The sequence below is a fragment of the Nycticebus coucang genome, chromosome 3 (assembly GCF_027406575.1).
Source record: "Nycticebus coucang isolate mNycCou1 chromosome 3, mNycCou1.pri, whole genome shotgun sequence".
Classification (NCBI taxonomy): Eukaryota; Metazoa; Chordata; class Mammalia; order Primates; family Lorisidae; genus Nycticebus; species Nycticebus coucang.
Window position 1 is genome coordinate 120836591 of NC_069782.1, and position 26141 is coordinate 120862731.

General features: G+C 37.1%; 1 protein-coding gene across 1 annotated transcript in view; it reads left to right on the forward strand.

Moving 5' to 3' along the window:
* HECTD2 (HECT domain E3 ubiquitin protein ligase 2) overlaps positions 1 to 26141 on the forward strand; it is a 98749-nt gene that overhangs the window by 24221 nt on the left and 48387 nt on the right. Inside the window, exons 3-5 of the mRNA XM_053585821.1 lie at positions 20402 to 20540; positions 21246 to 21348; positions 21748 to 21837. Of these exons, the coding sequence (XP_053441796.1) occupies positions 20402 to 20540; positions 21246 to 21348; positions 21748 to 21837 (332 nt within the window). The remainder of the gene's footprint in view (positions 1 to 20401; positions 20541 to 21245; positions 21349 to 21747; positions 21838 to 26141) is intronic.

Below are 26141 nucleotides of genomic sequence, written 5' to 3' on the forward strand. Positions count from 1 at the left end.
TTTTACCTACTATAACAGTTGCTAGGGATGATGCAGCTTCAGAGAAACAACCTAAATGATAAGCAATGGAGGAACGGGGATTAGTACTATAGTCTCTCTTACTCTTCTCTGTATCCCTTTCTAAAGTTCTTTTGCTCCCTTTCAGACTTACTTAAAATGTCTTTAAACAGCACAGATCATCTTTAGAAGATGTGAAGCAGTCATTCCCCAAATCTTTTTAAATATCTTTGCATTCTTGGTAATTCAGAAAAGAGTAGATAGGAACTCTGGCATTTACTGGAGGGCAATGTTCCATTGCTACTTCAGCCCCTGTCATGAGTTTACTGTAGCAGAGCCCTGATGTGACAGGGCTCTCCAGTTTTACACACTGGAGAAATGTGATTTTTGCTACTCTGAAATAGCCAAGGGAAGAACAAATGGTCTTCAGCTCATATAACAATTAGATCTGTGTTTGGGTCCTATGATCTTTTCACAGGTGAAGTACCACAGGGTTCTCAAAAGAGCAACTTGAGGGGGGCAGAGAAATAAGCTGTTAGAAGCAGCCCAGCATGGGCTATTGTATGAGGAGAGTGCAGGACTTGCTGCTGTAGGATTCCTCTGTAGCAGAAGTATCTCCAAGGCCTCAAATGACCCCATCTTCAGGTTTCCTTGGAAACAGGAGCTGATTTTGGACTAAATCTCTGAGATCTTACCGTAGGTCAGAGTGAGTACTCAGACTTGGCTTTTCTTAACTATTCCTTGAATTCAGGGGTGGCATAGAGTTTGCATAACAGGGGTGCTACAGAAAGAATTGGAAAGAACTTGAGTATTTTGATGCATTTATTTGTTTACTTATCTCTTTACTAATCTGTTCCATAAGCTTTTATTTTAGAGAGTCTATCATTTTTCTTTTTTTATATTAAGGCTAACTTTTGAATAGGTAACCTATTTATGTTTCAAAAACTATAAAAATATAGTTTCAAAAACTAAAAATAGGTTTCATGTCTCACTTTCATACTGTTTCTTGCTGTCTCTTGTATTCTCTCCTGTTTCTTTATGCACATGCAATCAAATATAAATATACATCTTCATTTTCCACCTTTTCTTAAAAAAAACTACATATACATCATCTAACACCTTGTTTTTTTCAAGGTATTGTATGTATCAGTATATAGAAAGCTTCTTCATCCTTTTTTACAACTATATTCCATTTTATTGGATGTACTATAATTTATTTACTCAGACTCTTATTATAAGAAATGAGATGTATTCATTCTTTTGTTTCTGTAAACAATGACACAGTGAACAATTGTGTACCTATATCATTGTGTTCATCTGCAAGTATATCTATAGGAAATTTCTAGAAGTTGGATTGTTGGGTCCTGGAGTAAATGTGTTTATAGTCTCCTTGAATTTGAATTCATCTGTTTGTTTCCAGGACCTAGCATCCATGGTACACATAGTCTGTACTCATGCAAATAATTTACTTAATGAGAAAATGAATGGGAGGCACTTTTTCTGTCTCTGGCCTGTTTGCCTCATTGGTATGTCAAATTCATCTCAAGGGTGTCATAAATTCTGTACAAGGCATCTTTTTCATTAAAGATATCCTTATATTAGAAAAGACTTTAGAAATTTTTTATGGCTAAATCCATAAAAGAACATTTCACCCATGATTTTCTTGGTAGCAAGGCATCTTTTTCATTACTGGGGCGGAGCCTGTGGCTCAGTTGGTAAGGCGCCCGCCCCATATACCGAGGGTGGCGGGTTCGGACCCGGCCCCAGCCAAACTGCAACCAAAAAATAGCCGGGCGTTGTGGCGGGCGCCTGTGGTCCCAGCTACTCGGGAGGCTGAGGCAAGAGAGTCGCTTGGGCCCAGGAGCTGGAGGTTGCTGTGAGCTGTGTGAGGCCACGGCACTCTACCGAGGGCCATAAAGTGAGACTCTGTCTCTACAAAAAAAAAAAAAAAAAAAATTATAAAGATATCCTTATATAGAAAAGACTTTAGAAATTTTTTACAGCTAAATCCATAAAAGAACATTTCACCCATGATTTTCTTGCAGTTTTATAAACACACATCATAGAACTTAGTAAAAAGTGTATCTGCATAAACCAGTGAATGTATTGCTTTATTTGGCTCTGATGGCTAAAGTCCTGTGAGTGAGTCAGAGTTTTTTTTTCCCCCTCTTTCTTCCTTTCTCTCTCCCACCTTCAATTTTATTTTTTGCCAAATGTTCAGAAAAGTCATCCTATAGACAATGATGTAAATACCACCTGTTATGACTAATCCACTTTGGTCTTTCCCTGTTTCAGCTGCCTGCTACTACTGAAGTAGTCATAAGCAATACCAAAGTACTAACCTGATAGAGAGAGCCTTCAAATTGTAACCCACTTATTAGCTGCCTTATAGCCACACATTGTCAATTATGATATTAAATAAGCTGAGTCTTTTTTTTTCTTTTTTTTATTGTTAAATGATAGCTGTGCACATTAGTGCAATCTAGGGGTACAATGTGCGGGTTTCATATACAATCTGAAATATTCTCATCAAACTGTTCAACGTAGCCTTCATGGCATTTTCTTAGTTATTGTATGTAGACATTTGTATTCTGCCTTTAGTAAGTTTCGCCTGTACCCATTCTGATGCACCGTAGGTGTGGCCCCACCCATTACCCTCCCTCAACCCTAGCCTCCCCACTCCCTTCAGGATATTACTCTTACCTATGAGCAACCAATAACAATTCTTTTTCAAATTCAAAACTTGCCACATATGTGAAAGAATATAATCAATGTTTCTATACATTTTAGTAATAATAAAATTAAAGCTTGTGAAATCAGCACTCAAATTAAGAAAAGAATAATACTGGCACTTAGAAAGCCCGAGTGAGCTGACACCAATCACATTGCCCTACCCTTCTGTTCAGAGGTAACTACTGTCCTCTTCTATATCATTACGCAGAGGTGACTACTGTTCCCTTTTATATAGTTACCTCTGTATCAGTGAATTCTGGGAAACAAAGAACACTTATTGAGAAATCTGAAAGAGCTATAATTTAGACTGTGTGTTAGATGTCTGGCAGAAATAAGACATATCCAGCTGTCGAGGGCTGTTGAGAGTACAGTAAGTTAAAGCTGTGAGGTAAACTGTATCTTTAGCTGATTTAGATAGCAGAGAAAGAAGAGGAGAGCAGGACTTCATCACACCTTTGCCAAGCCAAAAATAAGAATAAGGGTCTGGGCTAGGCTCACCCATTCATTCTGCCTTTAATTAAACAAGAAGAGTACACAGACAGTCAGGTAGTTGGTGACAGGCATCAGAATTACTTTTAGACCATTGTCTTCTAGTCTGTGCAGAGTGCAGCTGTCACCTTAGATGACTGTGATTCCTGGTCCTTTATGAGATAATCTATCTGTATGTCTCTGCTGCTCTATCTGGAAGCTTGTCAAGCCGTCGCTTTGTCTTGGAGATTATGAAATTGCACGGTGATGTGCCTGGGTGTATGTCTCTATTCCTTTCTTGTGCTACATACTTGGTGCATTCTTTCCACCTAATAGCAGTTCATGTCCTTAAATTTCAGGACATTTTCTTGAATTATTTTGTTCATGATTTTCCCTCCTCTGCCTTTTTTGTTCTTTCTTTCTGGATTCCCTATAATTCAAAAACCAGACTTTCTGGACTCCTAATTTTCTTTTATTTTCATTTCTATTCCCTTCTCTTTTGCTCTGTGTTTTAGGAAATTTCCTCAATACCCTATTGGTTATTTTATTTCTGTCCTCATGCCTTTAATTATTAAGAATTCCTTTATTCCTTTTGGTATATTTCTTTTCTCATGGCACCGTCTTATTTTCATTGTTGTACTTTTGTCCTTCTGAGAAAATTAGTAATAAGCTTAAGTTTTTTTTTCTTCTCCCTCCATGGTTTCTGATTCTTCCCAGTTCTTTCATCTGTATTGGAGGATTCTGTCAGAAGTTTAATAATCCTTTGTTTTCTGCTCATATTACCAGTTGGGAACCAAGTAGATGATTGGAAGGTGAGGAATACATAAGGTTTATTGACATACGCTTCATTATAAGGTGATATGGGTTGGCTATTTATTATCAGTATCTTTAGTTATTTTTTCTCAAGAGTAGTCACATTCCTCAGGAAAGTGTCATCCGGTCTGCTGTCTGGGAGAGGGGTAGGGCAAGTATTCTTTTTGCTGGGGGAAGAGGAATGGGAGTCCCTCTTTTTTTTTAATTTTTTTTTGTAGAGACAGAATCTCACTGTACCGCCCTCGGGTAGAGTGCCATGATGTCACACGCATGGCTCACAGCAACCTCTAACTCTTGGGCTTACGCGATTCTCTGGCCTCAGCCTTCCCAAGAAGCTGGGACTACAGGCGCCTGCCACAACGCCCAGCTATTTTTTTGTTGCAGTTTGTCAGGGGCTGGGTTTGAACCCGCCACCCTTGGCATATGGGGCCGGCACCCTACTCACTGAGCCACAGGCGCCGCCCGGGAGTCCCTCTTGACTGACTGATTATTTAGTATTCAGCAATTAGTTACTTATTGCCCCTGAACCTTGGTATAGTTCCTATAATCTCATCTGTGTCTGCAATTTCCCCAATCCTAAACACTTCTGTTTTACCCTTTCCAGATATAAATTGCCAGACTTCTGCCGGAGTGGGGATGAAAAAGGGGTAGGCATCCACTGGCAAGGGGGAGATGTAGGGATCTAACTTGTTCCTCAGTTTTACTATACTTCTTGGCTTAGTCTCCCCCATTACACTCCCAGTTCCAAGTTCTGTGCCCTTTAAGATTTCTGCAGTGAAAATCAAGTTGCTTCTCATATTTCCATACTGGGACTTGGCATTCAGCTGTCTCAGGTCTGCTAATTCAGTTTTCACAGGTGCTGTTCTACCTTTTATTTTTTTTTTAATCGTTGAAGCTGTGGCCTTCTTGCTTATTCTTTTTGTCCTTACAGATATATCTTTAAGACAACATCAGAACCTTTTACTGTAGTTTTAGTGGAACTGGGGGGTGGGGGGGAGTAGATGTCCATGCCCCATCTGCTATCTTAACCTCATGTACCCCTGTTTGTTTCTTTGACGAATGAAGGATATGGAATTCTGAGAGATTACATGAGATATAAAAGGTTTTATGTTCCATTATCTACTGTGCATCATAAACCACCCCAAAACAACACCAATGTTTATTTTATTCACGAATGTGTCATTTGGGTTGGGATCAGGAGGAGCAGCTCGTCTTTATTCTCCTGAGCATGAGCTGAGGTGGCTGGAAGTCTGGGAGCTGGAGTCACCTGAAGCCTTGCTCACTCCCACGCCTGATGATTGATGCTGGCTGTAGGCTCAGACCTAGATGGAACGGGGGTAGGAACATGTAGGTGCATATGGCCTTTTCACATGGCTTATTGGCTTCCTAACAGCATGGTGACTGAATTCTAAGAGCAAACATCTCAAAAGAGAGAGCCAAGCAGAAATTGGCTTGCCTTTTAATAACCCCACTCATGCAGCAGCACTTCTGCCACATTTTGTTCATTAGCCATTAACTCTGGCTTACATTGAAAGGGAGAAGAATTAGACCCATCTAAGATTTATTTTAAAAACTGCCACATCTGTGCATGCACAGTGTAGAGCTGAAAGAGAAGCCAGGTTTGTTTCTTTTTTTTTTTTTCTAGAAATTTTCTTATACCATATTGTAGGGTAGGAATTCATAACTAAAATCAGGTTTTTAGATTATAGTATATGCATTGTAAGTTTCCATGCTTCTTCAATCTCTCTATCACAGGTCAGTATAGGGCTTAATTGGTTTATGTCTTGTATATTTTGTTCTTGAATAGTTATAGAGATGAAAATGATCTAAGAAATAATCTAAACTAGTGATTTTTAAGCCTATTTTTGTTATAAAACACTTAGTATTTTTAGACTAGAGCATCATTATCTTAATGATAGAAAAAGTGAACTACTTTGAGTAAACCTGTATACTCAGCATAATTTCCCTTAGGTGGCCCTTGAAGTTCTTCTTTGGAAACTTAGGGATGAGTGGCTTAGGGCACCTCTTTCATTTTATAATGTCAAGATGGTGACTTGTCTAAGATTACGAAGTTAGCAGCCCTGCCTGTAAAAGGACCCAGTCCCTTATTTCCAAGATTAATGCTTTTTATCATTTATTTATTGCTTATTGCTTATTGCTTCTTGGCCTTTTGGCTAAGATCAAGTGTATTTATTGCTTATCTAATTACAAATTATTTGTTGTGGAACTTAGGATATCGCATTTTGTAGGAGCGTGTTACCTACCAGTAGCACATTTATTTATATAAGTACTTTCTCTCTAGCAGTAAAGGGATAAAGGAGGGAGTCCCAAGTTAACTTCTGCTGAACACCCAGCCTACCTAGAGACTCGTGTTTATCTCTGATACTGCTACTGTTGCTGTTTGTGCTGGATAGCCAGGAACAGTTGTCAATCTCCTGATCATCTTTCCAGTTTAAAATGTTAGTCTTGGTTTTGGTGGCTACAGTTGTGCAAAGCTATGTATTGCTACAAGTTTCTAACTAGAGTCAACTTAATCTCATGCCTTTCTTGTACATAGTTGTATTATGATCTTCATACTTTTTTAATATACTACAGCCCCCATCACAGCCCTTAATCTTACATTGGCTTCAAGTGTTTCACTTAATGTTTCTAAGCAACCAACTAAAATTGGCAACAGTATATTAAAAGAAAGGGAAAATGATTACCACTTATCAATTTAGCACAGAGTGTTCCCAAGAATTGGCTGAATGAAACCTAAATGATAGGTTTTCACTGATAAATATATTTTTGCTTTTTTCAGTATATTAACAATATTCTATATTACAGAAAAAGTTGCGTATGATAGAATAAAAATGTGCCTGTTTTATTTATAATATCAGTTTGAGATTTAATTAATCTCTCATCACCATAGTTATTGATGTTTCTTTTTGAATTAGATTTTAATAACCATCTGTGAGAACAGGCAGAAAGCCTGTCTCTAGAAACAAAGTCTTGATAGTCAGGGATACGAGAGCAGCCAACCTCCAACTCCTCAGCTTAAGTGATTCTCTTGCCTCAGCCTCCCAGTTAGCTGGGACTACAGGCGCCCACCACAACGCCCAGCTATTTTTTGGTTGTAGTTGTCATTGTTTGGCAGGCCCAGGCAGGATTAGAACCCGCCAGCTCTGCTGTATGTGGCTGGCGCCTTAGCTGCTTGAGCTACAGGTGCCGAGCCAAAGTCCCAGATTAAACTAAAAGAACAAAGGTTTTGTGAACATGTCTGGAGCAAGAAGGGAAACTATCCCTTTCTATTCATGCCTCTCCCACATTCTTTTTATTCATACTTGAAGTATAAAAGGCCTAGGTAAAATTCTGCTAAAAGTTCTCTTTAGAGATTCTTACTACCACAAATGATGGTTCCCTGAATTTGAATTAATCAGTGAAATGATTCAAAATTATCCTCTAAGATGCCTCTCAGAGATGAGTTCCTACTAGGAAAAATTCTTAGGATAAGTGAGAAAAGGAAGAAAATGGGAACTTAGGAACATTCCTCCTTTCCCTCCATGCTTGTCCTTCCAAAGTAGTACCCAAACTAGTTATAAAGCCTTTCTGAAAACGTCTGGCACCTACAACTTCAGGTTTACACAAAATCACTAGAATTTAATCTCCACAGGACAGGGATCTTTGTTGATTGGCAGTGACAGGTATCCAATAAATACCTATTGAATAAATGAGTTAAATAAAAGTGACAGGAATCAACTGGAAGTGTTCTGTGCTTAGTCTTTTAATAAACATGGGAAGAAAAATGTTACCTCTGCAGCCATTGCCTTTTAAAGTCTGGGGGTTAACAGTGTTATACTTCATTAAAGATGCTTCACATTTTTTAAAAAATATATTTATTTTTAAAAACAAATATCAGATATGTTTTATAGAGTCAAATTTTCCAGACAGAGACGAATCAGAGTTTGGATTCCAGCTTCGAGTGAAAGTTAAGCAGCAGTAATCTCATACAGAAGTATTTCTCTCTGCAGGAGCAGATTTCACTCTTCTTCCACCTGAGCATGGTATTAATAAAAATGAGTGGGTAAAAAATGTGTATATATGCTCTGTGAGTGAATAAGTGAATTTATATTTGAATGAGTCTGTTTGTTTTTAATTGTGGGTGTTTATAGCCAGGTTGGGAAAAGGTGTGTAGGAAGGGAAATAAAAGGGTAAGCCTGGTAAAGAACATAAAAAACTATAGAGAAGTCACAAAAGATAATAGTGACAAGACTGGTATTGTAGAGGAGAGATGCTGCCCTTTACTTCCCCAATAATAAAGATTTCTAAACATAATCTATAAGAAATCATTTGTGGAGATACCTAATTTTACTTGCTAATAAATTAAACCTCTGTCCAATTTGTGCTTATAGTACAAATCACTAGAAACAGGATATTTAGGGTGGTGCCTGTGGCTCAGTGAGTAGGGCGCTGGCCCCATATACCGAAGGTGGTGGGTTCAAACTCAGCCCCAGTCAAACTACAACAACAACAAAAAAATAGCCGGGCATTGTGGTGGGTGCCTGTAGTCCCAGCTACTCGGCAAGCTGAGGCAAGAGAATTGCCTAAGCTCAAGAGCTGGAGGTTGCTGTGAGCTGTGACGCCACGGCAATCTACCAAGGGTGACAAAGTGAGACTGTCTCTAAAAAAAGAAAAAAAGAAATAGGATATTTCCATATTTAATAAAGGATATAAAATAAGTTATAAAACTGAATTAAGGAAATTTCATAATCTGTTCTGTATAATCAGCACCATTGTTCTGTCATCTAAAACCACTGAATAGTGTTTCTCAGTGTGGTCCCCAGACTAGCAACATCAGTATCATGTTGAACATGAGAACATGTTAGAAATGCAAATTCTTGTGTCCCAGCCTAGGCCTACTGAATCACAGAATCAGAGGAAAGCCCAGTAATCTGTGTGTTAACATGCTGTCCAGGTGATTCCAATATACTGTTAAGTTTGAAAACTATTACTGTTGCATATTAAAATATTGGCATTGGTATCTCTATGCTGTCTTCTCATTATATACCCCAACATTAATGAAAAGTTTATCTTAGCCTATCGAAGTTGGTTATAGATCCAAGGACAGATCCTTGAATGAGAGGATGGGTAAGGAAGGAAGGAAAACCTTTTAACTTTATTACTTCTGTGATTACTGATATGGTTGTATCTTCATATTTGAAAAAATGTCCTATTACATTAGAGTAGAATTAAATTCTGTATATATGCATTTCATTATTATAGAATTAAGAGTCTATAAAATATTAATCTAGTTTATTGATTTAAAAGTATTAATATTTGAGGAAATATAATAACTCCAGTAAAAAGCTTAGTGGGTGGGCTCAACAGCTGAATAGAAGGAACAAGAGTGTTTTCTCACTTAAGATTGAGAACAAGGCAAGGATTTTTGCTATTGTTCAACATTGTGCTGGAAATTCTAGCCAGCACAAGAAGGCAAGAAAAAGGAAATAGAAGACATACAGATCAGAAAATAAGAGATAAGACCGTCCCTATTTATAGATGATGTGATTGTTTACGCAAAAAAACTCCTGGAACAGTAAGTGATTTCAATAAGGGTGAAGGATACAAGATAAACATAAAAAAATCAGTAGATGTGGAATGTAAATGTCTTGGCACAATAACAGGGAGAATGCCAGAAAGGCTGTGTTGACCAGTGTGATGAAAATGTGTCAAACAGTATATGAACCTAGTGTATGATGCCCCATGATCATATCAATGTACACAGCTATGATTTAATAAAAAAAAGTTAATTATATTTCTTTATGTTAACAATGGACACTAAAATTAAAAATACATACCATTGGCCAGTCGAGGTGGCTCACTCCTGTAATCCTAGCACTCTGGGAGGCTGAGGCAGAAGGATTGCTTGCACTTAGGAGTTCGAGACCAACCTGAGCAAGATCAAGACCCCATCTCTACTAAAAATAGAAAAAACTAGCCCAGCATTGTGGCAGGTGCCCGTAGTGCCAGCTACTTGGAAGACTGAGGCAGGAGGATTGCTTGAGCCTAAGAGTTTGAAGTTGCTGTGAACTATGACACCATAGCACTCTACCCAGGGTGACAGAATGAGACTTTGTCTAAAAAAAAAATAGTTAAAAAAATAAGGCAGCACGTGTGGCTCAGTGGATAGGTTCTAACCTGGCCCCGGCCAAACTGCAATAAAAAAAATAGCCAGGCATTGTGGCAGGCACCTGTAGTCCCAGCTACTCAGGAGGCTGAGGCAAGAGAATCACCTAAGCCCAGGAGTTGGAGGTTGCTATGAGCTGCGTGATGCCATGGCACTCTACCAAGGGCGATAAAGTGAGACTCTGTCTCTACAAAATAAATAAATAAATTCTATTTATAATCACTCAAAAAATAAAACAATTAGGTATAAATACAACAAACGTTATAGAACTTAGAATTACATGAGACTGTTAAAAGAGATAAATAAAAAGAGACAATTAAACGGAGAGGCATACTGTGTGCATGACTTAGGACACTTAATGGGGTAAAGATGCCGATTCTCCCCAAATTGATATACAAATTTAATGTAGTTCCTATCAAAATTCCAATGTTTTGGGGGGGGGGGTTTGTTGTTGTTGTAGATATACACAAGATTTTTTTCAAATTATCTGGAAAAGCAGAAGAACTAGAATAGCAAAAATTTTCTTTTGCAGTTTTTGGCCGGGGCTGGGTTTGAACCCATCACCTCCGGCATATAGGGCCAGCACCCTACCCCTTTGAGCCACAGGTGCCACCCCAAAAATTTTTTAAAAGAAAAATTTTTAAAAAGAAGAATAAAATAGGAATAATCTACTTGATTATTATTATGTAGCTACAATAATGACGGTGAGGTATTAGTGGAGGATACATATGAGGATCAAGGGAACAGAATAGAGAGCCCAGAAATGGACCCACACAAAAATTTGCCCAACCGTAATTTGACAAAGATGCAAAAGCAATTCAGTGGGGGCAAAGATAGCCTTTAAACAAATGGTGCTAGAGTTATTGTATATTATACATCTATAGACAAAAAGCAAAATAAACATTGACCCAAATCTCATACCTTGTATAAAAACTAGTGAAAATGGAAAATGAACTTAACGTACAAAATTATTAAACTTTCAGGAAAAAGTCATAGATGAAAATCTTTGGGATGTAAAGCTAGAAAAGAGTTCTTAGACTTACCCCCCAAAGCATACAATCCATAAAAGAAAAATTTATAACTTTGACTTCCAAATTTGAAAGTTTTGCCAAGATAAAAGACCTGTTCAGAGGACGAAAGACAAGCCACAGAGTGGGATAAAATATTTGCAAACCGTATATATGCCAAAGGTCCACAATCTAGAATATATAAAGACCTCTCAAAACTGAACAGTAAAAAAAGTAAATAATACAATTAGAACATACATAAAACACATGAAGAGACATTTCACTGAAGAGTATGTGTGTACAGATAGCAAATAATCACTTTAAAAGATGTTCAGCATCATTAACCATCAGGAAAATAAAAGTTAAAAGTCACAAGAAATATTACTTACCTAGTAGAATAAAAAACAGTGACAATACCAAATGCTAGTGAAGATATGAAGAAACTGGGTCATTTATAAATTGCTGGTAGGAATGTGAAATGGTACAGACATTCTGGGAACAGCATAGGCAGTTTCTTAAAACACTAAACATGCAACTACCATACAACCCAGCAGTTGCATTCCTGAACATTTATTCCAGAGAAATGAAGGCTTACTTTACCTGAGAACCTAACACAAATGTTCATAGCACTATATTCATGGGAACTCAAAACAGATGTCCTTCAATGGTTGAATGGTTAAGCAAGCTATAAGATATCCATATAGTGGAATATTGCTCCGCAATAAAAAGGAATTAATTATTGATATGTGTAACAAACTAAATGAATCTCCAGAGAATTACGTTGAGTAAAACAAAACCAATCCTAAAAGGTTACATATGTATGATTCCTTTCATGTAACACTCTTGAAATGACAAACATTATAAAAATAGAGAATAGATTAGTGGTTACCAGGGGTTAAGGGTGGTTGGGGGCAGGTCAGCAGTGAATGTAGCTATAAAAGGGCAACATGAGTGGGATCCTTGTGTTGATAAAAATGTTCTGTATTTTTACAATATCAATGTCAATAACCGGTATGACATTTTACTAGAGTTTTGAAAGATGATACCATTAGAGAAAACTCCGTAAAGAGTACATGGACACAGTACGTAAAGCAAGCAGACAGCCCTCAGAATGGGAGAAAATATTTGCAGGTTATGTCTCCTACAAAGGTTTAATAACCAGAATCCATAGAGAACTCAAACGTATTAGCAAGAAAAGAACAAGTGATCCCATCACAGGCTGGGTAAGAGATGTGAAGAGAAACTTCTCTGAAGAAGACATGCACACGGCCTACAGACATATGAAAAAATGCTCATCATCCTTAATCATCAGAGAAATGCAAATCAAAACTACTTTGAGATATCATCTAACTCCAGTAAGATTGGCCCATATCACAAAATCCCAAAACCAGAGATGTTGGCGTGGATGTGGAAAAAAGGGAACACTTCTACACTGCTGATGGCAATGCAAACTAATACGTCCCTTTTGGAAAGATGTTTGGAGAATACTTAGAGATCTAAAAATAGACCTGTCATTCAATCCTACAAATCGTCTACTGGGTATATATCCAGAAGACCAAAAATCACATTATAATAAAGATATTTGTACCAGAATGTTTATTGCAGCCCAATTCATAATTGCTAAGTCATGGAAAAAGGCCAAGTGCCCATCGATCCACGAATGGATTAATAAATTGTGGCATATGTACACCATGGAATATTATGCAGCCTTAAAGAAAGATGGAGACTTTACCTCCTTCATGTTTACATGGATGGAGCTGGAACGTATTCTTCTTAGCAAAGTATCTCAAGAATGGAAGAAAAAGTTTCCAATGTACTCAGCCCTACTATGGAATTAATTTATAGCTTTCTTATGAAAGCTATAACCCAATTATAACCTAAGAATATGAAGAAGGGAAAGGAAGGGGAGGGGAGTGAGGAGGATGGGTAGAGGGAGTGTAATTGGTGGGATCACACCTACGGTGCATCTTACAGGAGTCAATGTGAGACTTACTAAATGTAGAATATAAATGTCTTAACACAATAACTATGAAAATGCCAGGAAGGCTATGTTAACCAGTTTGATGAAAATATTTCAAATTGTATATAAAACCAGTGCATAGTGCCCCATGATTGCATTAATGTACACAGCTATGATTTAATAAAAATAAAAAAAGAATATATTAAAAACATCACCTAGTCATGCATTCCTCAGAGTGTATCTCTATCATGAAATAATGGAAATATTCCCTGAAAGACAATTTTCGGGGAAGGGAGGAGGGGGAAAAAGTGCTAAATTACATTGATGGACAACTTTGGGAAGGAAGAGAGAAAGGGAGAAAGCTCTATATTAAACATATGCATTAATATAAAATACAGTTTAATATCTGTTGTGAGTGAGGTAGGGGGTTAGGAGGAATAAGCCCTCCAGTAAGTACCCTTCACTATAGTTAGTTTTTCTGTTATATGATGCCAAAGTGAATATAGTACAAAGTAATTTGTTTTCTGTTATCATTTAATTAGCCTGACATTTTATAAATTGGAAACGTTTTTTGACTAATTACATCGAATTCTTTTTTTTTTTTTCTTTTTATTGCTGGGGATTCATTGAGGGTACAATAAGACAGGTTACACTGATTGCAATTGTTAGGTAAAGTCCCTCTTGCAATCATGTCTTGCCCCCATAAAGTGTGACACACACCAAGGCCCCACCCCCTCCCTCCTTCCCCCTTTCTGCTTCCCCCCCCATAACCATAATTGTCATTAATTGTCCTCATATCAAAATTGAGTACATAAGATTCATGCTTCTCCATTCTTGTGATGCTTTACTAAGAATAATGTCTTCCACATCCATCCAGGTTAATACGAAGGATGTAAAGTCTCCATTTTTTTTAATGGCTGAATAGTATTCCATGGCCTACATATACCACAGCTTGTTAATCCATTCCTGGGTTGGTGGGCATTTAGGCTGTTTCCACATTTTGGCGATTGTAAATTGAGCTGCAATTAACAGTCTAGTACAAGTGTCCTTATGATAAAAGGATTTTTTTCCTTCTGGGAAGATGCCCCGTAATGGGATTGCAGGATCAAATGGGAGGTCTAGCTTGAGTACTTTGAGGTTTCTCCATACTTCCTTCCAGAAAGGTTGTACTAGTTTGCAGTCCCACCAGCAGTGTAAAAGTGTTCCCTTCTCTCCACATCCACGCCAGCATCTGCAGTTTTGAGATTTTGTGATGTGGGCCATTCTCACTGGGGTTAGATGATATCTCAGGGTTGTTTTGATTTGCATTTCTCTAATATATAGAGATGATGAACATTTTTTCATGTGTTTGTTAGCCATTCATCTGTCGTCTTTAGAGAAAGTTCTATTCATTTCTCTTGCCCATTGATATATGGGATTCTTGGCTTTTTTCATGTGGATTAATTTGAGTTCTCTATAGATCCTAGTTATCAAGCTTTTGTCTGATTGAAAATATGCAAATATCCTTTCCCATTGTGTAGGTTGTCTCTTTGCTTTGGTTATTGTCTCCTTAGCTGTACAGAAGCTTTTCAGTTTAATGAAGTCCCATTTGTTTATTTTTGTTGTTGTTGCAATTGCCATGGCAGTCTTCTTCATGAAGTCTTTCCCCAGGCCAATATCTTCCAGTGTTTTTCCTATGCTTTCTTGGAGGATTTTTATTGTTTCATGCCTTAAGTTTAAGTCCTTTATCCATCTTGAATCAATTTTTGTGAGTGGGGAAAGGTGTGGGTCCAGTTTCAGTCTTTTACATGTAGACATCCAGTTCTCCCAACACCATTTATTGAATAGGGAGTCTTTCCGCCAAGGTATGTTCTTGTTTGGTTTATCAAAGATTAGGTGGTTGTAAAATGTTAGTTTCATTTCTTGGTTTTCAATTCGATTCCAAGTATCTATGTCTCTGTTTTTGGGCCAGTACCATGCTGTCTTGAGCACTATGGCTTTGTAGTACAGACTAAAATCTGGTATGCTGATGCCCCCAGCTTTATTTTTGTTACAGAGAACTGCCTTAGCTATACGGGGTTTTTTCCAGTTCCATACAAAACGCAGAATCATTTTTTCCAAATCTTGAAAGTACGATGTTGGTATTTTGATAGGAATGGCATTGAATAGGTAGATTGCTTTGGGAAGTATAAACATTTTAACAATGTTGATTCTTCCCATCCATGAGCATGGTATGTTCTTCCATTTGTTAATATCCTCTGCTATTTCCTTTCTGAGGATTTCATAGTTTTCTTTATAGAGGTCCTTCACCTCCTTCGTTAGGTATATTCCTAGGTATTTCATTTTCTTTGAAACTATGGTGAAGGGAGTTGTGTCCTTAATTAGCTTCTCATCTTGACTGTTATTGGTGTACACAAAGGCTACTGACTTGTGGACATTGATTTTATATCCTGAAACATTACTGTATTTTTTGATGACTTCTAGGAGTCTTGTGGTTGAGTCTTTGGGGTTCTCTAAGTATAAGATCATGTCGTCAGCAAAGAGGGAGAGTTTGACCTCCTCTGCTCCCATTTGGATTCCCTTTATTTCCTTGTCTTGCCTAATTGTATTGGCTAGAACTTCCAGCACTACGTTGAATAGTAAAGGCCGACAGAGGACAACCTTGTCTGGTTCCAGTTCTAAGAGGAAAAGCTTTCAGTTTTACTCCATTCAGTAAAATATTGGCTATGGGTTTGTCATAGATAGCTTCAATCAGTTTTAGAAATGTGCCACCTATGCCTATACTCTTCAGTGTTCTAATTAGAAAAGGATGCTGGATTTTATCAAATGCTTTTTCTGCATCTATTGAGAGGATCATGTGATCTTTATTTTTGCCTCTGTTAATATGGTGGATAACGTTTATAGACTTGCATATGTTAAACCAGCCTTGCATCCCTGGGATGAAGCCTACTTGATCATGATGAATGACTTTTTTGATGATAAGCTGTAATCTATTGGCTAGGATTTTGTTGAGAATTTTTGCGTTTATATTCATGAGTGAGATTGGTCTGAAATTCTCCTTTTTGTTTGGGTCTTTTCCTGGTTTTTGGTATCAGGGTGATGTTTGCTTCGTAGAATGTGTTGGGGAAGATTCCTTCTTCCTCAATTTTTTGGAATAATTTCTGCAGTACAGGAATAAGCTCTTCCTTGAAGGTTTGATAGAATTCTGGAGTGAAGCCATCTGGACCAGGGCATTTTTTGGTTGGAAGCTTTTTTATTGTTTCTTTGATCTCAGTGCTTGAAATTGGTCTGTTCAGGAGCTCTATTTCTTCCTGGCTGAGTCTAGGGAGAGGGTGTGATTCCAAATATTGATCCATTTCTTTCACATTGTCAAATTTCTGGGCATAGAGTTTCTGGTAGTATTCAGAGATGATCTCTTGTATCTCTGTGGGATCAGTTGTTATTTCCCCTTTCTCATTTCTGATTGAGGTTACTAGAGATTTTACTTTTCTATTCCTCATTAGTCTGGCCAATGGTTTATCTATTTTATTTATTGTTTCAAAAAACCAACTCCTTGTTTCATTAATTTTCTGAATAATTCTTTTGTTTTCAATTTCATTGATCTCTGATTTGATTTTGGATATTTCTTTTCTTCTACTGAGTTTAGGCTTAGATTGTTCTTCTTTTTCCAATTCCATAAGATCTCTTGTGAGATTGTTGATGTGCTCTCTTTCTGTTTTTCGAATGTAGGCATCTAAAGCAATGAATTTTCCTCTCAAAACTGCTTTTGCAGTATCCCAGAGGTTTTGGTAGCTTGTGTCTTCATTGTTGTTATGCTCAAGGAAGTTAATGATTTCCTGTTTTATTCTTCCTGCACCCATCTGTTATTCAACAGTAGATTATTTAATTTCCATGCCTTTGGGTGGGGTCAAGCATTTTTGTTAGAGTTGAGTTCCACCTTTAGTGCCTTATGGTCTGAGAAGATACAAGGTAAAATTTCAATTCTTTTGATTCTGTTGATATTTGTTTTGTGTCCCAGGATATGATCAATTTTGGAGAATGTTCCATGGGGTGATGAGAAGAATGTATATTCTTTATCTTTGGGATGGAGTGTTCTATATGCATCTATCAAGCACAGTTGTTCTAGGGTCTCATTTAAATCTCTTATATCCTTGTTTAATTTCTGTTTAGAGGATCTGTCCAGCTCTGTAAGAGGAGTGGTAAGGTCCCCTGTTATGATGGTATTATCAGATATCATATTGCTCAGACTGAGTAGGGTCTGTTTCAAGAATCTGGGAGCATTTAAATTGGGTGATATAGATATTTAGAATTGAAATGTCTTCTTGTTGTATTTTTCCTTTGACCAATATAAAGTGACCATCTTTGTCTTTTTTGACTTTAGTTGCTTTAAATCCACATGTATCTGAAAATAAGATTGCAACTCCTCTTTTCTTCTGAATTCCATTTGCCTGAAAAATTGTCTTCCAACCCTTGACTCGGAGCTTTAATTTGTCTTTTGAAGCCAGGTGTGTTTCTTGCAGACAGCAAGTGGATGGCTTGTGTTTTTTAATCCAGTCAGCCAATCTATGTCTCTTCAGTGGGGAATTCAAGCCATTAACATTTATTGAGATAATTGATAAGTGTGGTAGTATTCTATTCGTCTTATTTGGTGAGAGTCCATTGCTTAGTTTTATCTTTTGCATCAGTGTGGAGGTTAGGTTCTGTCCTTTAATTTCTGAGTTCTTACTTTGCTGCTGATCCATTGTGGTGGTCAGTGTGCAGAACAGGTTGAAGTATTTCCTGTAGAGCTGGTCTTGTTGTGGCGAATTTCCTCAATGTTCGTATATCCGTAAATGATTTGATTTCTCCATCAATTTTGAAGCTTAGCTTAGCAGGGTACAGAATTCTGGGCTGGAAATTGTTCTGTTTAAGTAGATTAAAGGTAGATGACCATTGTCTTCTTGCTTGGAAAGTTTCATTAGAGAAGTGTGCGGTCACTCTGATGGATTTGCCCCTGTAGGTCAACTGGCGCTTACTCCTGGCAGCTTGCAGAATCTTTTCTTTTGTCTTGACTTTGGACAGGTTCATCACAATGTGTCTTGGAGAAGCTCGGTTAGAGTTGAGGCAACCTGGGGTCCGATAGTCCTGTGAAAGCAGTGTGTCAGAATCTTTGTTGATATTTGGAAATTTTCTTTTATAATATTCTCTAGTATGGCTTCCATTCCTCTGGGACATTCTTCTTCCCCTTCTGGAATTCCTATAACTCGTATGTTGTAACGCTTCATAAAGTCCCATAATTCTGACAGGGAACGTTCTGCTTTCTGTCTCTGGTTTTCTGCCTCTTTTACTATCTGAGTTATCTCAAAAACTTTGTCTTCTATCTCTGAAAGTCTTTCTTCTGCATGGTGTAACCTGTTGCTGATACTTTCCATTGCATCTTTAAGTTCCCTAATTGACTGTTTCATTTCCTTCAGCTCTGCTATATCCTTTTTATATTCTTCATATCGTTCATCTCTTATTTGATTCTGTTTTTGGATTTCCTTTTGGTTGTTTTCCACTTTATTAGCAGTTTCCTTCATTGTTTCCATCATTTCTTTCATTGTTTTCAACATGTGTATTCTAAATTCCCTTTCTGTCATTCCTAATATTTCTTTATAGGTGGAATCCTCTGCAGTAGCTACTTCATGGTCCCTTGGTGGCGTTGTTCTGGACTGGTTCTTCATGTTGCCTGGAGTTTTCTGCTGATTCTTCCTCATGAGTGATTTCTTTTATCTGTTTCCTTGCCCTAATTTTCCTTTCACTTCCTCTTGCCCTTTAAGTTCTCTTGCCTGTGGACTAAGGGTTACAGGACCAGAAGGGTGAGAAGGTTGAAGAGCAAAAAAGGGATGAAAGAAAGGAGGACCGAGTGTTAAGAAAAAGAAAAGAAAAATAGAGAAAGGAGAGGGGGTGGGTAAAAGGAATATTGACAAAAGGAAGAGAGGCACAGAAAGAGGGAGACAGAGCAATATAGGTGTACAGTAGGGTACTTTGATACAACCTTAAAAAAAAAACCACCTTCTGGGGGTGCCTAGTTGGGTGGTTCCCTTGAGGTCAGCAGCTCTTTGCTAACCTGATCAGACACAGTACCCCACCTCCACCAAGTAGAGAGGAAAGACAGAAATGCTATAAATCAAACCAAAACAAGCAAAGAGAAAACTTTACGGGATAAAATTGGGTGGAAAACCAAGTAATAGCGGTAGAACCACTAACAATAATGAAGTTCAAATTATTGAAATAGGCAGCAATGGGAAATCATAATTAAACTAGAAAAATTGAGAAAGAAAAAGGATCTGTATGGAAAAGGTTGAACTTAAAAAACAAAACAACATCAACAACATCAAAATAAACAAAAAAAACAACCAAACCAAAAAAAAGAAAAAAAAAAAACAACCAAAAACAAAGCAGTATGTATATGTTATTGAATATTGTCTGGGCAACACGTGGTCTTCTGGGGTATGAGATGTTAATCACAGTTCTGATACGACTGGAGGCTGCTAGTTTCTCAAACCCCAGCAGGTAGACACCCTAAATCTCTCTTCAGCCCACTTAAAAGGCACTTTGAGCTTGTTCACTTGCTGAGCAGAAGCTTTCCCAGGGAAGTGCTTGTCACTGGAATCACTGCTGAAGTGGCTATCCACTTACCCTGTGTGCCAAAACTGGTCTCCCTCTGCCCCCGAGGGTTAGCGCTGCAAGGCGGCTCAGACCCCGTCCTTAGGCTACTTGGTCGCTGGGTTACCAGCTCCCACCCAATTCCATCTCTGCGACCCTGAGGGTGGAGCTTGCTGGGGCAGATCGCTCACAATGGCTGCCTGTGACCCAGAGCCAAACACTATTAGCTCCGTCTGGCTCAGCTCCTCAGACTGGGGCCCTAGACAAAGGCCAAAGTTCTCCACACTCCCGCTCAGGCTCTCCTCAAGGCAGTTCAGCTGAGTGCCAAGTCCAAAGACACCAAAACAGTTCACAGGTAAGGCCTTTCTGGTTTGCAGTCTCGCTGCTACTGAACTTACAGTTGCGGGCGGGTTTAGACGGATTGAACACACGCGACCACTTGCCGGTTTTCCACTGTTTTAGTCCTCCTCTTGGGGTCCAGAAGTCTCTCGCTGACTCCCTGTATCCTCTCAGGGGTGATGATAGGCAGATCCCACCAGCCAGAGATGCCTGGAGTCCTAGCTCCCCAGACTCATGGTGCCCAGATGCAAGGAAGCTGTTACTCGGCTGCCATCTTGCTCCACCTCCTGAATTCTTTTTTATACTTCACAGTGAAAGATCTACCACCAGTCTGCCTTGATGTTAGACAAAAGCAGCGTGTCTCTACAGATTCATTATCATCTGAAGTGAAGGCCCCAGTCCTTCCAGAACCTGTCCTTCCAATCCAGCCCAAAACTATGAAAGACTTTCAGTAAGTTTCAACTTACTCTTTATATATAAAGAGTTATCTGCATGTCAGCATTTTATATAATTTAATACCTTTGTGTGAGAAATTAATTGAACTTATAGATAATTATAAGGTATTAGCCAAGAGTAAAGACACAGAAGACTAGATTTCTCAAGTTGAAGGTGAAAATAAATGTATGAATAACAGGTAAGGTTTAGATATGTTGCAGCAAAATAAAGGAAACGCTAAATAGGAGACTATGAATCAAAACAGGCAAAAAGAGATGAAAGTGGTGATAAAATGAGAGAATATTGCAAAAGAGCTCAGCTCATCTACTGTGTGACACATACGATGAAAGTTATGTCACCATTCAAAAATCCAAATTCATGTTTAAAGGACTAAGTGGGAATGAGAAAATAGAGACAGAGTGTAAATAAATCTTCAGAAGTTTGGCTATTCAGGGAATGGAAAAGAGTGATGATTAGAAAAGATATGTCAAGAATGAACTTTTATTTAAAGCAGGTAAATGTGAAAATTGAAGCTGGATTAATATATTAATCTAATTAAGAATTATAAATTCATAAACTATATTTACATTTACTAGAATATATTTCTGTATTGGTTTCTGTATTTCAAATTTTATGTTTGGTGACTTTCTTTGTAAAAAAAATTCTATTTTATCTGAATAATATTTCTGTCTATATCTGATTAATATTTTTTTCATTGTAGGGAAGATATGGAAAAAGTGAAGTTATCAGGAGATTGGAAAGCAATACATGATTTTTATCTAAAAACATTTGATTCTTTCCCAGAGTTAAATGCTGCATTTAAGGTAATAATAAATAAAAGATATTTTTCATTCACTTTGTTCTAAATTTTCTAAAAAGGGTGTGATAAATTTGCTTCATTTTCTACCCAGTATTGACTTAAATGCTTCAACAAGCATATATTTGATTGATTTATGAAATTATATATCTCACTATTACATAAGTAATAGCTTATATATCATTACTTAATAATGCTAATGTTAATGTTTGACTCCATTCTTTTACATTTAAAAAGTTATTAAAATAATCTTTATACATTTATCTTTATTTTCAGCAATAAATCAGTTCTTTTTTATCATCAGACTAAAAATAGTAGAAATTATAAAAGAATAGTATGGTTCAAATATTAATAAGAATAATCCTTAACATGATATGTACACGTAATTCTTTAATTAAATTTGCAGAAAGATGCCACTGCCTCGTTTAATACCATTGAAGACTCTGGGATTAATGCTAAATTTGTGAATGCTGTATATGATGCCTTACTTAATACTGTAAGTATTGCTATGGACACATGCAAATAGTATAATTATATTTCTGTTCTGTATTTCAAAAGTAGCTACACAAATATTATAAAAATCGCCTTATAGGCTCAGCACCCGTGGCACAGTGGTTACGATGCCAGCCACATGCACCGAAGTTGGGGGGTACCTGTAGTCCCAGCTATTTGGGAGGCTGAGGCAAGAGAATTATTCGAGTCCAAGAGTTTGAGGTTGCTGTGAGCTGTGAAAAACCACGGTACTCTACCCAGGGCGACATAGTGAGACTCTCTCTCTCAAAAAAAACAAATAAATAAAGAATCACCTTATAACATATTTGTATTAGAAACTCCTGTATAATTTTGTAGGAAATTTAGTTGGAATAGAAAGTTAAATTGTTTTATTCTTTCATTGTCTTAATAAGAAATGTTTAACACTTATGAAACTACAAAACATAACCGAGGGAAATTAAAGAAGACCTAGGTAATTCGGATTGGAACCTTGGTAATGGATCGAAAAGATGTCAGTTCTTTCGTTCACGAAATGTAGTCCTTGAATCAGGAGCATCAACATAAATTGGGAACTTGTTACAAATGAAAATTCTTGGTTAGACACAGTGGCTCATGCCTGTAATCCCTGCGCTCTGGGAGGCCATGGTGGATGGATTGCTTGAGCTCAGGAGTTCAAGACCAGCCTGAGTAACAGCAAGACCCCATCTCTAAAAAAAAAAAAAAAAATACAGCCAGATATTGTGGTGGGCAGCTGTAGTCCCAGCAATCGGGACGCTGAGGCAAGAGGATAGCTTAAGCCCAAGAGTTTGAGGTTGCTGCAAGGTATGACATTATGGCACTCTATCAAGGCCAACAAAATGAGACTCTCTCAAAAAAAGAAAATTCTTTGGCTGCACCCAAGGTCCATTTTCAGTCTAAAAATGTATATTTTAAAAAGCTCTTTTTGTGATTCTGATGCTAAAGTTCGAGTACTACTGTTCTGTAGATTCAATGCAATTCCAACATAATCAAATAACTTCTTTTGCTGAGTAAGTGAAGCATGATTTAGCCAGCAAATAAGGATTGATGTACATGTAGCAATCAGCACATTAGCATACATATGTTGGTTTCTAAATACTATTTCCATGGAGAAATATATAATTCCAGAACTGAGGCAGGGAAAGTGTAAAATAAACCTAGAACATCTAATTTCTCATCATTAATTATGATGTTAGCTATGGGGTTTTTGTAGGTGTTCTTTGTTGAGTCTTTCTCTATTGCTGAGAATTTTTATCATGAACTCTGGTGTTGGATTTTATCAGATGATTCTTTTGCATCTCATTGACATGATCGTATGAATTTTCTTCTTTAGCCTGTTGATGTGATGAATTACATTAATTGATTTTCAAATGTTGAACCAGACTTACATACCTAGAATAAATCCTACTTCGTTATATCATGTAATTGTTTTTATACATCTTTGGCTCAGTGTGATTTATTGAGGGTTTTTACAACTATATTCATGAGAGATATTGTTCTGTAATTTACCTTTCTGTGCCATCTTTTTCTGATTTGGATTTTAGGGTAATGCTGGTCTCATATAAGTACTTAGGAATCATTCTTTCTGCTTCTATTTTCTGGAAAAAAATTTAAAGAACTGTTATCATTTCTTTCTTAACTGTTTGGTAGAATTTACCAGTGAAGCCATCTGGGCCTGGAGCTTTCTGTTTTAGAAGGTTATCAATTATTGATTCCATTTCTTTATAGACAGACCTATTCAGACTATCTATTTACCCTTGTCTGAATTTTGGTAGATTGTGTTTTTCAAGGACACCATTAGATTATCAAATTTGTGGACCTAGAGTTTATGATAGTCCCCTTTTTTAATGGTCACATTTTTTAACTCATGGTTGAGGGATACAGAAATATAAATATATATATATAATATATTATATATAAAAATATATTTCTTACACTATTCTAAATATTTAAAATATTTCTAAATAAACAATATGTTTCTATACAGACAAAACTAGAATTGTTACGGTTTTGCAGCAATTATTACTTTTGAAAAATTGTAGAAGTCTTGCCAGGACAGTAAGTACTATAAGTACAAAGTACAAATACAATTAGTAGTATTTATTTTTAAACTTAATGTCTATTAACTTATTTCCAGAAACATTGCAAATATTTTCCTGAGCTTTTTATGTCCTTTTTAAAAGCAAATCAAAGTGTTAGATGTAGTAAGTTTTAAAAGTCAAATAATACAAAAAGTTTAGCATGAAAACAGCAGGTCCTACCCATTGTCTCCTCATTCTTTATGTCCAGGCTTCTGAAGTAAACTACAGAAAACAGTTTTGTTTTGTTTTGTTTACAGAAAATAGTTCCATGGGTCAGGCGCAGTGGCTCACACCTATAACCCCAGCACTCTGGGAGGCTGAGGCAGGTGGATTGCTTGAGCTCACAAGTTCAAGAGCAGCCTGAGCAAGAGTGAGACCCCACCTCTAAGAATAGACAGGTGTTGTTAGTGGCACCTGTAGGCTCAGCTACTCGAGAGGCTGACGCAAGAGAATTGCCTGAACCCAAGAGTTGGAGGTTGCTGTGAGCTATGACGCTACGGTACTCTAGCAAGGACAACAAATGAGACTCTGTCTTTAAAAAAAAGAAGAAGAAGAAAATACTTCTAGTTGTTTCTTCTGACATTTACTCATATAATTCAAAGTAATGTGTATTTTTCTTTTTGAGTTTTTGATTTTATACTGAATTCTTGCTGCAAGAGATGTTCATTTTATATCCATTTAATTCACATATGCAGATATACACATGTGCACATGCTCTGGCACACATGCACACATACAGACAGTTCTTTTCTTCCCAACTTTCCAATGGTCTTATGTCACTCTTTTTGGTTATATCAGTATTCATATCTGACATTATTATAACTACTGTGCTCAGTTGAGTCTTATAGTAAATGATTTCATTCTCTTTCTTTTAAAACTGTGTTTTTATTGAAATTAATTCTTGGCCCATTTTTCTTTTATTCCTATGAGTTTGACTATTTTATTTTGTTTTATTTAGATAGATTTAGGGGTACACTTTTTTTGTTACATGACCAAATTGTATAGTGGAGAAGTCTAGGGTTGTACTTTACCTATCACCTGAATAGTGTACAGTGTACCCAGTTTTTCATCCCATACTTCCCTCCCATCCTTCTACTTCTGAGTCTCCAAAGCCCATTAAGTCACTTTGTATGACCATACATACCCATTGCTTAGCTCCTACATATAAGTGAGAAGATGCAGTATTTAGTTTTTTGTTCCTGGGTTGCTTCACTTAGGACAGTGGCCTCCAGTTCTATAAAAGTTGCTGTAAAAGACATTATTTACATTCTTTTGATGGGTGAGTGGCATTCCATGGTATGTGTATGTGTTTATACATAAATAAATACATATAGTAAACCTGTATAGTTAACCACCTCTCTACATTGACCACTTTCTTAATTTGACCTAATTTTTATAGACTGGACATGCACCATATGTATTATCAGTTCAGTAGGCCTAGTTCCTTATATTGACCACTTCCATATGTTGACCAGTTTGTTACAGTCCCTTGGGTGATCAACTTACAGAGATTCTAGTGTGTATACACACACACACACACACACACACACATATTTTCTTTACCTACTTGTATGCTGGTGGGTACTTAGGTTTGTTCCATACCTTTGAAATTTGAATTGCACTGTGATAAACATAAAGGTACAGGTGTCTTTTTTATAAAATCACTTCTTTTCCTTTGAGTAGACACCCAATAGTGGGATTGCTTAATCAAGTAGTATATCTACTTTTAGTTCTTAAAAAAATCTCCACACTGTTCTCCTTAGAGATTGTACTAATTTACATTTCCACCAACAATTTACATTTCCCTTTTCATCACATCTGCACCAGCATGTATTGTTTTTTGACATTGACATTTTGATAATAGGCATTCTGACAGGGGTAAAGCTATATCCACTGACTTCTTTTAATTTGCATTTAATTTAATTTGTTTCTCTAATTTTAAAAATTGTCCATGACTTTTGCCTTCATGGGATTATTTGAATTTTTCTTGCTAGTTTGAGTTCCCTATAGAGTCTAGATATTAGGCCTTTGTCAGATGGATACCTTGCAAATATTTTCTCTCATTTTGTAGATTGTTTGTTTATTTTATTGATTATATCATTTGCTGTGCAGAAGCTGTTAAGTTTAATTAGGTTCCACTTATTTATTGTTGTTGTTATTGTCTGTGCTTTTATTTGTTGTATTAGGCTGAGGCAGGAGAATTACTTAA